The 12,291-nt window shown below is 42.2% G+C and overlaps 1 protein-coding gene across 1 annotated transcript in view; it reads right to left on the reverse strand.

Moving 5' to 3' along the window:
* Window positions 1-4,009: 4,009 nt before the first annotated feature.
* LOC144273964 (tyrosine 3-monooxygenase-like) overlaps window positions 4,010-12,291 on the reverse strand; it is a 45,061-nt gene continuing 36,779 nt past the window's right edge. The window contains exons 11-12 of the mRNA XM_077832719.1: window positions 7,812-7,945; window positions 4,010-4,172 (exon numbers count right to left, since the gene is read on the reverse strand). Coding sequence (XP_077688845.1) covers window positions 4,010-4,172; window positions 7,812-7,945 — 297 coding nt within the window. The remainder of the gene's footprint in view (window positions 4,173-7,811; window positions 7,946-12,291) is intronic.

Raw genomic sequence — 12,291 nt, forward strand, 5'->3', positions numbered from 1 at the left:
TACACAGGTATACTGCAGTAAGGGTGGAAGTCACACCACCCAGGGAAAAAATGGCTGCATATGAGTGACCTAACTGGACGTATATCAGAGACTGAATCCTCTCCTCTAACTAAGACAATACAGACTACCAGTGTGGCCAAACTCTGGTGTAGCCTATGGACTGTAAAAGCTGTTCCAGGCCACCCCCAAAGTCAGTGATCCTCAAACTTTTGTACTGGTGACGCCTTTCACATAGCAAGCCTTTGAGTGCGACCCCCTTATAAATTAAAAACACTTTTTATATATTTAACAACATTATAAATTCTGGTGGCAAAGCGGGGTTTAGGGTAGAGGCTGACACTTAAAAACAACATAGTTTACAAAATATGGTTGAGAAAGTTTTTAATACTCTTGTTGTGCAAAAGAGAAAGTTGCTTAACTGTGTCATCTCAAGACATTCTTGAAACACAACACTGTTTAATTGCCACCTTAACCGATACTTACTCTCTATGAGTTCGTTCGCTGTCTATTTCAGTGTATTTAAAGTGGGTCTATCCATAGCGCTTGATGAACCTCAATTAAATCCATGCAACTGAGTTATTATCTATTAATAAATAAAGGAACATGTCACTAAATGTTGTGATTTGACGTTACTGTAAATGACTTCTTTATGGAATTCTGATCCTGATTATGCACCACTGCAGTCAATGGGAATTTTTCTATTGACGCAGCACCACGTGTGCTATAAATCAGTGTAACGTTACTAAAGTCAAAGGTCCCCACTGCTTTATGTCAGCTGAAGTGCTGGCCTCATGACTTCAGTGGTAGCAGGCTCAGGTCCTTTAATTTCCAGTGGTATCCCAAACTGATTTAAACCAGCTAGTTCAGCTTCAGTTTTAGCTTCTAAACTGGAAGAGCTTTTTCCTCACTTTACCTTGCCTGGTCTTTGCAGTCCTTTGTGGTATGTTACATGTGATGCGTGCTTCTACAATAACATCCCAATGAACAGTGCTGTAGAAGTGGGCTGCAGCAATGGAAGGGAGGGAGGAGCTTGTTTTGCTACTTAAAGGAGCACTTCCGACCAGTTAGTTAAATGTATATTGTGAAAGTGTTTCCTCCTCTTTTATCCAAGAGTAATATAAATTTAATAGCAATATTGATCAGAAAACACCCACAGACACCAGCTGGGGACTGCTAATGCACATTGTGCTCCAGTCATCCCCTGCCCCACCCCCTTACCTGTGACACGCCCCTTGTGCTGGTAATGTGGTGAGGGAGGTGTATAGCTTGCCTCTATGCCTGCTGGGGACTCCCCCATGAATCCCCAGAAGGGGACTTACGTGAAGTTTTCACTCCCTTTGTATATCCTGGGTAGTGCAAGGCTACTGGACTGAGGGCTGAGAATCTGGCCCTTTATCTTTGCTTCCTGTCTTAACTTGCTGTGTAGTGCTTCAGTTAGCTATTAAACAGTTAAAAAGATTCACTCTTGAGGGGAATCTTGGAGGTGGCTGCATTTCAGTGGTGGGTTAAGTGACCCCTTTGTATGTGTATAGACATCCGTTCATTACCGGTTTTAGGATCCTTTGGGAATTTATCATGTGAGTTTGCTTCTTTCCTCCTGGGTCAGTAGGGAGTGGGACTGTTGAGGATGTGATACTTTCTACTCATGGGGAAAGGGTCATAATTTTGTCCTGCACCTTGTTTGATTTTATTGGTCATGTCAGGATGGAGGTTCAGTCCGTAACACATCTTCGCCCCAGTGTAAAGAATGAAGACGTCTCAGAGGGAAGTGGTTGAGAAATAGTGGTGTCCCACTGGACTGTGAGAGCTTTGCCTTGCAATGAAATACCGATCCTCAATGGAGGAAAGAGGAGGGTGAGGTGAGAAATGGGGAGAAACATGGCCCAGTTTCATGAAGACTTGAGGATACTTAGGACTCGTCTCCCTGCCTTGTCAAGTCCACAGAATCCTAAGAAGTGACCATGCTGGGAACTCCTTGTAAGTCCACAACGCAGCAATCAGGCACCTGGAGACTTCAGAGGGGTCAAAATAGGTAAGGGACGGAGTTGGCTAAGAGAAAAAAAAGTAACGCGTTCCCAAGAATTCTCCCACATATCACAATACAGATTTAATAAAACACAATACAGATTTAATAAAATACACTGTTTTGTTTTACATGCAACCAATCTAGGAAAAATAAGTTTATCACGATAAGCAAAATATCCACCGCAGGGAGTTCATCAGTAGTTCAGTTTCAAGTCACAAGACATGTTTTACTTGGCTTTCAAGTCACTCTATGAGAGATTAACATGAAACAACTCAAATGTGAACTATATATAGTTTTTTTCTGTTTGATTTTGTCTGCTGCTAGCCTCTATCACCCCCATCTGGCACCATATGCTAGTCTTTTCATGGTTATTTTATGATGATGAAACAACAGCTATTGTAAGAGCAACGCAATTGGTCCACGTCATTTTGGGTCAAACCCTGCAGTTCTTGCTCTGTCCTTACACCAAATAAGGGTTAAAGAATTTAGTCCTTAAGGAAGTGTGATGACTGCTGCTTTTGGAACAGCCTTTGCTGGATCATATGAGACCCTGACCTAGAGCTTGAGTAAGGACTGCAGGTTTTGCCTCTTATGGAAAGAGCAATTTACCCCTGAAATCATGAGTCACATTAATCACTGTTGTAACTCCATAGGAGTTGATGAAGTTACACCAGGGATGAATCTGGCCAATTGCCATTAAGTCTGCAGTTTGTCGAAATAGTGTGTTGTTAAAAACACCAAAAGCAGCTCAGGACTAGATTCTGCCACTGTTATTCCACTGCAATGAATGGCCTTATTCGAGAAGTAAGGCACTAATAAGCATGTGTAAGGGCAGGAGAAGCTGGCCCTAAGTTATTTCTTTTTCTCTCACTGCTCCAGGAACTGGAAAAGACAAGGGTGTGTGGGCGGCCTTGGAGTCCCTCCAAGGCAAGTGTGAGGCCTTGGACAAAACAAAGCCATTTCTTCCAAATATAGGTCTACTCTGAGCTCCAGCCAAACTCAAGACTAAAATCCAAATTCAGTCTCTCAGAGGGAATTCACGAACGAGACCCTATGGCCTGCAGAGTCCATCTATAGAAAATATTTTGATAGCTCTTCCTCTCTGGCATTATTCTCCACCTATTTTTTCTTGAGCACATGGTTCAGCCTACAAAGCAAAATAAGCAGCTTGATGAACATAATATTTGTTTTTTAAAAAAAACTTGATTTATTCAAAAATGATTTATTATTAGTCATCAAACATTTTTGCCTTTGCCCCAATTGGCAAGAAGCAGACAGATATATTACTACAAGATGCAATGAAAAAAATGGCTCTAAAGAAAAATTGTGTGTGTGAGAGAGAAATACAGGAAAGTAAATCCATATCAAACTTTGGGCCCCAGTGACTGGCACTAAATTATCTACCAGTATATGAAGGCTGTTAAATGAAGTGGCAGTCTCAAATAAATACCATGTGCAAGTTCAAGGCCTGATCCTACAAACGTTTTCTACAGGGCATATTGAGGAGACTATGCATGGTAACTCGTATTAGACGTCTTAGTAACTGTTTGCAGAACTGAGCTCCAAAAATTTATAGATGATGTTTTCAAGCAGTTATCAGCCCAGATAGTTTGGGGTCATTTAATTGACAAACAAAAGTCGCGTGTCTGAAAGGTGGTGTCATTCAATGAGATAGTCCTAGAAAAGTGGCATGGGTTTCTGTATATCAGTATAATGCAATAAAGGGTACAACAGTAGATAAATATATTCCACTCAATGCTAGCTTACATTGCCTATCAAAAGTAGAAGATTTTGTTGTTTGTCACTGACACATACTATAACAAGTCATGAATGTGGCTAAGATTGTGTAGCTTGACTCATTGAGGTGATGAGACTGACTCAGCTACTCATGAGTTAGGCTTTTCAGACACACAGTTTCACCACTAGAAATCAGTACGTTCTAGAGTTATTTGTACACATTTCAGCACCAGCTAAGACAGGTTTTTAAGAAGGGTTTTGTTCAAGGGCAAAGCAGAGGTTTTTCAGCTCCTCTTTCATTTGACTGAGCGTGTTCTTGACTTTCTGAGGTGTATTCAGAACCTCTATGCTGCAGGTGAATGGATCATAGTGAAGATAAAAAGGCTTCTTGATCTTCAGAGCATATTTTCTATTGGGGGGGTGGGGGTGGGGGAAAATATAAGAGATAGGTAAATGACATTTGAATCTGCAGACAAAATTCTAAATATAAAACCTATAAGGCCTTATTTACCACTATGTTACTCCTGTTTTACACCATCAATGAGCTGGAGCAAGGCAGAAGTGTAGCACACCCTTTCAATTTTCATTTATTTCTATTTAGAATAAGAGGTAACCATTTTGACACAGAAGTAAAATACTCACAGAGACACATGTTATGGGCCCTCTTCCCTTATCTTTGAATGAAGGGACTATCAGTAGCAGTCATTTATGTCAATGTTTCCATTTGGAATTTATATAATTGTACAGGGAGCTGGAAGCAATCCCTACATTTAGGTTACCTAACACTTTCCACCATGAAGGATTCTTGTGAAGCTTTTCTTTTTATTGAGAAGCTGCAAAACCTCCATTGCAGTCGGCTTTTGAAATTTGGCATGGATAAAGCCCTGAAGCCGAAAAATTGCCTTTTCATTGTTCCATGACATTCTCTTCAGGTTTAACTGAGATTTACACTTTTGAAAAATCACCATTTTTCTTCAGTCGGGTGAGTTGTCAGCAACATTTTGGCAGAGTGCGAAAATAAATGAACACTGTAACCTAAGGCGAGGCCTACATTGCTGCTACTCCGCAATAGCAGACTGTACACTGGGAGCCCTGGGAAAAGGCAGCCTATCCAGGAGGTGGGGGGAAAGAGATTTGGATTGGGCTCACCTTTATAAATTCCCCACCCTGACCCAGCACATGGCCCCAGCAGCCTCTTCCCCACCACTACAACCAATAGCTGCCTTCTCCTCCTGCCACTTATGTGCTGATGGTTCAGTGTTCAAACACTGCTGGGAGCAGGGGAGGGCATTGTTACACAATAGGATTTTTTTATTACCTTTTTTAAAATATCTAGGAAATTATCTCCCCCGCACACACTCTGATGAAGTGAGCTGTAGCTCATGAAAGCTTATGCTCAAATAAATTTGTTAGTCTCTAAGGTGCCACAAGTCCTCCTTTTCTTCTTGTTTTAAAAGAGCTACCAGCACTCCCAGCTATCTTCGAGATACCACTGACTTCCTGAGGAAACTACAATCCGTTGGTGATCTTCCTGAAAACACCATCCTGGCCACTATGGATGTAGAAGCCCTCTACACCAACATTCCACACAAAGATGGACTACAAGCCGTCAAGAACACTATCCCCGATAATATCACGGCTAACCTGGTGGCTGAACTTTGTGACTTTGTCCTCACGCATAACTATTTCACATTTGGGGACAATGTATACCTTCAAATCAGCAGCACTGCTATGGGTACCCGCATGGCCCCACAGTATGCCAACATTTTTATGGCTGACTTAGAACAACACTTCCTCAGCTCTCCTCCCCTAATGCCCCTACTCTACTTGTGCTATATTGATGACATCTTCATCATCTGGACCCATGGAAAAGAAGCCCTTGAGGAATTCCACCATGATTTCAACAATTTCCATCCCACCATCAACCTCAGCCTGGACCAGTCCACACAAGAGATCCACTTCCTGGACACTACAGTGCTAATAAGCTAATAAGCACATAAACACCACCCTATACCGGAAACCTACTGACTGCTATTCCTACCTACATGCCTCCAGCTTTCACCCTGACCACACCACATGATCCATCATCTACAGCCAAGCTCTATGTTACAGCTGCATTTGCTCCAACCCCTCAGACAGAGACAAACACCTACAAGATCTGTATCAAGCATTCTTACAACTACAGTACCCACCTGCTGAAGTGACGAAACAAATTGACAGAGCCAGAAGAGTACCCAGAAGTCACCTACTATAGGACAGGCCCAACAAAGATAATAACAGAAGGCCACTAGCCATCACCTTCAGCCCCCAACTAAAACCTCTCCAACGCATCATCAAGGATCTACAACCTATCCTGAAGGACGACCCATCACTCTCACAAATCTTGGGAGACAGGCCAGTCCTTGCCTACAGACAGCCCCCCAACCTGAAGCAAATACTCACCAGCAACCACACACCACACAACAGAACCACTAACCCAGGAACCTATCCTTGCAACAAAGCCCGTTGCCAACTGTCTCCACATATCTATTCAGGGGACACCATCATAGGGCCTAATCACATCAGCCACACTATCAGAGGCTCGTTCACGTGCACATCCACCAATGTGATATATGCCATCATGTGCCAGCAATGCCCCTCTGCCATATACATTGGTGAAACTGGACAGTCTCTACGTAAAAGAATAAATGGACACAAATCAGATGTCAAGAATTGTAACATTCAAAAACCAGTCGGAGAACACTTCAATCTCTCTGGTCACTCGATTACAGACCTAAAGGTCGTAATATTACAACAAAAAGACTTCAAAAACAGACTCCAATGAGAGACTGCTGAATTGGAATTAATTTGCAAACTGGATACAATTAACTTAGGCTTGAATAGAGACTGGCAGTGGATGTGTCATTACACAAAATAAAACTATTTCCCCATGTTTATTCCCCCCCCCCCACTGCTCCTCAGACATTCCTGTTAACTGCTGGCAATGTTTCAGAGTAGCAGCCGTGTTAGTCTGTATTCGCAAAAAGAAAAGGAGTACTTGTGGCACCTTAGAGACTAACCAATTTATTTTAGCATAAGCTTTTGTGAGCTACAGCTCACTCACGAAAGCATATGCTCAAATAAATTGGTTAGTCTCTAAGGTGCCACAAGTACTCCTTTTCTTTTTGCTGGCAATGGCCCACCTTGATTATCACTACAAAAGGTTTTCTTCCTCCCCCAGCCCCCGCTCTCCTGCTGGTAATAGCTCACCTTAAGTGATCACTCTCTTGTTACAGTGTGTATGGTAACACCCATTGTTTCATGTTCTCTGTGTATATAAATCTCCCCACTGTATTTTCCACTGAATGCATCCGATGAAGTGAGCTGTAGCTCACGAAAGCTGATGCTCAAATAAACTGGTTAGTCTCTAAGGTGCCACAAGTACTCCTTTTCTTTTTGAGAATACAGACTAACACGGCTGCTACTCTGAAACCTGTTACCTAGGTTGCACTCTGATGTTATGCCAGAACCTATGTTGACTGTGGACTTTAATTCTGTTCCCTTGTGCTTACATATTTGGGAGAGAAGGATGGCCTTATGGTAAAGCCCCTTGACGGGGCTACAAGAGATCTAACTTTAATTCCTGATTGCCACAAACTTTCTGTGTGACTTTGGGAAAGTCATTTAATCTCTCTACCTTTCAGAAACAGAACCTACCTCAGAGAGATGTTGCGAGGACAAACGTGAGTAAGGCATCTTTTGGATGTTGGGTTTGGGGGCTGGATAGGTATGTAGATGGTGTCTTCTTTGCAACTATTGCTTTTCAAAAGCAGTATTTACTTTTATTTATTAAAAAAATGTGCAGATTGTGTGTGTTCTGAGTCAGCCATCATGTTTTATGGAACGAGGCTGGATCTATCTTGACACTGTGAAGGGAGCCCAGCTTCTAACCTTAGCTTAGCTGCCAGATTGGGCAGGGGTGTAGTAATGCCTCCTGTGACTTGGAGATTAGCATTTGGCCCAAGGTATTTGGCTCAATGAAAAGAATGGGCATTGGTGACGTACTCACTGGAGTTTGGCCTTGGCATCTTCAAAATTTTCTGCTACAAAATAGACAGGTTGGAAGGTCTGATCCTGATATGGATGAACTGCAGTCAGTTCGGGATCAAACGGTTTGTGCTCAGGCTTATTTGATAACGCATACTTTAAAAACAAATAACAACACAAAAGGTTAGAATTTGTGCATAAAGACGTAACAAAATAAACATCCATTGTACTGATTAAGATTCTAAGGTGCATTTGGGACAGGGCAAGATAAATTACGATTAGGAGTCTACATTTACAGTTTAAAGTTTATTTTCATAACTTTTCACTAACACAACACACATGGAAAAGAAGATGTTTCATCCATTGCAACAATCCAGGGTGGGCATATCATAGCCCTTTTCTAGAATCAAATTCAGGGTGTGACGCTAATTAAACATTTATTCTGAAAGGTTAATAAAGAAGGCAAATGCAATTTAGAGATATAAATACCAGGTAGGGAGTTGACAGAAAAAATGTCATAACAATAATCCCTTTTACCAAGGTGGGTAAGGATGGCAGGATCTGGCTCTCTAGCATTCAGAGATTGATGGTATTATCTCTGATTTTGAGCTAACCATCTAGTTTTGAGTCACTTGCCTCTTATCAGATAATGATTTGAAATTTATTTCTAAATACGAGAGTTGTATGAAGGCTTTGACTATGCAGGTCTCTCCCAAGCAAATGAGCTGTAGGTGAAGCTCCTGGTTTCAGTAACACAGCTGTCCCTTCACCCCACAATCCTCTTTAGTTTTATTTTAAAAGTCCCATCAACTTATTTAATTAGCAATAAATTATGCAACAAGCTCATGGAGATGAAAGAAACAAAGCTCTATTAAACATATTGAGAGGCCATCTTTACGTTCTGAGGCATGACTTGTTTGTCTTCAAGCCACGCCCAGGAACAATCCTCATGCCTGCATTCCTGAGCCTCTAGTCTCACACCAGTGTATGGTCCTCCTGACATCTTATCCTCTTTCTCCAGTTCCACTTACCCTGTTGCACAACCAACCTGTAGCAAAGAGGTGTGGCCATCCTTGGAGATTGACAGCAAGGGACAGCCAGATGCCCCCTAGTGGGCAGAACCAGGAAAGCCACACTCACCACACCAGAAGCAGAGGGGTGGGAGAGGAACAGGAAGTATAAAAGGTGGACCCTGTAGCTCAGTTGGGTTGCAGCCACAAAGGGAGATTAACATGTTCTCCCCACTGCTGATGCAGGAGACCGCAGAAGACTTCTTTTGCTTTGAGGACTCTCCCGAGATACCCCCAGCTGATACTGAGAAGCTGCTGGGCTTGCCACTGGCAGTGTACCCTGGGGAGACGGAGGATGACCCCAGGGTTCAGGTAGCAGCCCAGGAGCAGTCGACTACTATCTGGCTATGTTGCTGGCTGACTCTAGGTCAGCATGTTGTGGCTGGATCACCCTGCCACTGTTAGGGCCCTGGGCTGGGACGTGGTGGAGTCAGGTGGGCCTGCGTCCCCCTACTCCCACCATCTCACCCCTGGGGTGGCAGCCTTCCCATCATAGGCCAGGAGGCCTGTGTTGCTCTACCATCCACTGAGCTAGGATGCTAGACTGTGTGGGGCTCACCCCCCTCCTGAGCCCTAGACTGTGTGGTGCTCCACCCTGCTTGAGGGCCTGGGCTCATAGACTATTCACAGCTCTGCCCTGCGTGAGGGTTTGAGATCTAGAGGCAGCTAAATTCTCCTTTGTATGACTGTCGTTCCAGGTGCGTGACAGCAAAGAGGTGTAGCCACCCTCTGAGATTGACAGTGAGGGACAGCCACACATGCCTACCCACTTACATAGCCATTTTATAAAGGTTCAGAAATGTTTGGAGGTGTGTTTTACACTGCTGATTTCAGCCAGTATTGCTATAGGAAGTACCCAAATCCCATGAGAAAGGTTCTGTGTGCTCTGTTGCTGACTATGACTAGAAGCATCTAGAAACTTTCATTTAAAAAAAAGCAGCTGAGAGTCTCGTTAATTCATATGCTGTGGCTTGAAGAACACCACCAAATATCATGACACTAGTGATAAATTTTCAAGAGGTAGTGATACTGTGTGAGATTTCCAGCCCAATGTGCTGACTTGAGAAAGTCAAACAAGTTCATTAAGTAATTTTTTAGAATCTTATCTGAACCAAACCAGAACTCTGAATATTTTGAGGTTCACCCTAATTTGTTCAGTAATGTAGCTTGCTGGGGGGAATGGTGCAGAACTTGCCTAATTGTGTGGCCAAAAGAAATAAAAATAAAATGCAGACATAGCTATGGAGCTCAGGGTTAGTTATGCAGACTTAACCCCCATGTAGATGCAGCTAGGTAGACAGATGAATACCTCCATCGACTGAGGTACTGTTGCTTGGGGAGGTGAAGTTCCTACAGTGACGGAAAATACCCTTCCAGTGCGATAAGAAGCATCTGCGCTACAGCAGCATAGTTATGGCACCATAACTGTGTTACTGTAGCACTTGTAATGTAGACATGGCCTGAGATACGTGTGTTAGTAATGGGCAATCAAAAGGCTGCATATAGATATTGCTAGCTTTGTGAAACCATGAGGACAGATTTTAGAAATTCAAAAACAGTGGGAACACACTGTGCCATCAGTGTTTACACAGAACTCCCCACTGATTTTAGTGGGAAGTTCTGCTTAACCCAGATGGGCTGATATAACTCATAGGAGGTAAGGGCTCACTGTGCTACAAATGAAGCGTGTACAGTATTGAATTCTGCCGAACCAGTGTCTGGGCCTTTACAGTTTACTGTATGTAGGGACAGAGCCCAGCCTGGATGTTTATTTTTTATCTTTTTTCTGGTGAGATTGCAAGTTTTGTTGATAAAGGGAATAGTGTTGATGTAATAGACTTAGACTTCTGTAAAGCATTTGCCTTGGTATTGCACAATATTTTGATTAAAAATTAGAAAGATATAATATTAACAATGCACACAAAAAAGCTGGCTAGCTGATAGGTCTCAACTGTAGGTCTGTCGGTCTGTAATTGTAAGTGGGGAATCATCTTTGAATAGAAATGTTTATAGTGGGGTCCAGCAGGGACTGGTTCTTGGTCCTTCGCTATGTAACATTTTTATTAATGATATGGAAGAAAACATAAAATCACTGATCAAGTTTGCGGATGACACAAAAATCGAGGAAGTGATATATAAGAAAGAAGACATGTCCCTGCTACAGAGTGATCAAGATTGCTTGGTAAGCTGGACACAGGCAAACAATATGCATTTTAATATGGCTAAATGTAACTGTATATATCTAGGAACACAGAATGTAGGGCATACTTACATGATAGGAGATTCTATCCTGGAAAGCAGTGACTCTGAAAAAGATTTGGGAGTTGTGGTGCATAATCAGCAGAACATGAGCTCCCAGTGCGATTCTGTGGCCAAAAGGGGTAATGCAATTCTTGGATGCATAAATAAAGGAATATTGAGTTGGAGAAGAGGTTATTTTGCCTCTGTATTTGGCACTGGTCTAACCACTGCTGGAATACAGTGTCCAGTTCTGGTATCCACAATTCAGGAAGGATGTTGATAAAATGGAGAAGTTCAGAGAAGAGCCACAAGAATGATTAAAGGATTAGAAAATAGTGATAAGAGTCATGGAGCTCATTCTACTTAGCTTAATGAAGAGAAGGTTAAGGGGTGATTTGATTAGTCTGTGAGTACCTATATGGGGAACAAATATTTAATAATGGGCTCTTCAATTTAGAAGAGAAAGGTATAACATGATCCAATATCAGGAAGTTGAAGCTAGACAAATTCAGACTTAAAATAGGGCATAAACTTTTAATAGTGAGAGTAATTAACCATTGGAACAATTTACCGAGGGTCTTGGTGGATACTCAAATCAAAACTGGATGTTTTTCTAAAAGATATGCTCTTGGAATTATTAGTTCTATGGCCCGTGTTATACAGGAGGTGAGACTCACTATATGATCAAAATGGTCCATTTTGGCCTTGGAATCTATGAATTTTTGAACACAAGGACGAGGACCACCTATATAATAAGATTCCATAAACGTCATTCTGAAGCCTAAAAAGTCTGAGTCTGTGTGAAGCAACAGAAGCAGCTACGAGCATGGCTGAGAGCTCTTTTTGTTCAGAATATCACCAGGCTGAGTCGTCACTGAGTTTCACAGTCTGTTACCATCCAATTTTTAAGTTTTAAGCCATTTTAACTTTATGAATTACACCCATGTTATACAGTTACAGTAAGGCATTTATCTATGCGATGAGATGAGCCCTAGGTCATTGTGATATCAGAGGTAACTCAACCAATCAGCACCAATACTCTACTGCTAATTTGCATGCAACATTTTCATTGGTTGTATGAGAGAGACTACACAGATGGTGGATTACTTGGTTCAGTTGCCACACCCATGCACCCAGCTACCAACCACATAAATCAACTCAAATCTCTCAGCACAACCTGCCACAAATCAA

Source organism: Eretmochelys imbricata, chromosome 1 (genome assembly GCF_965152235.1).
Source record: "Eretmochelys imbricata isolate rEreImb1 chromosome 1, rEreImb1.hap1, whole genome shotgun sequence".
NCBI lineage: Eukaryota > Metazoa > Chordata > Testudines > Cheloniidae > Eretmochelys > Eretmochelys imbricata.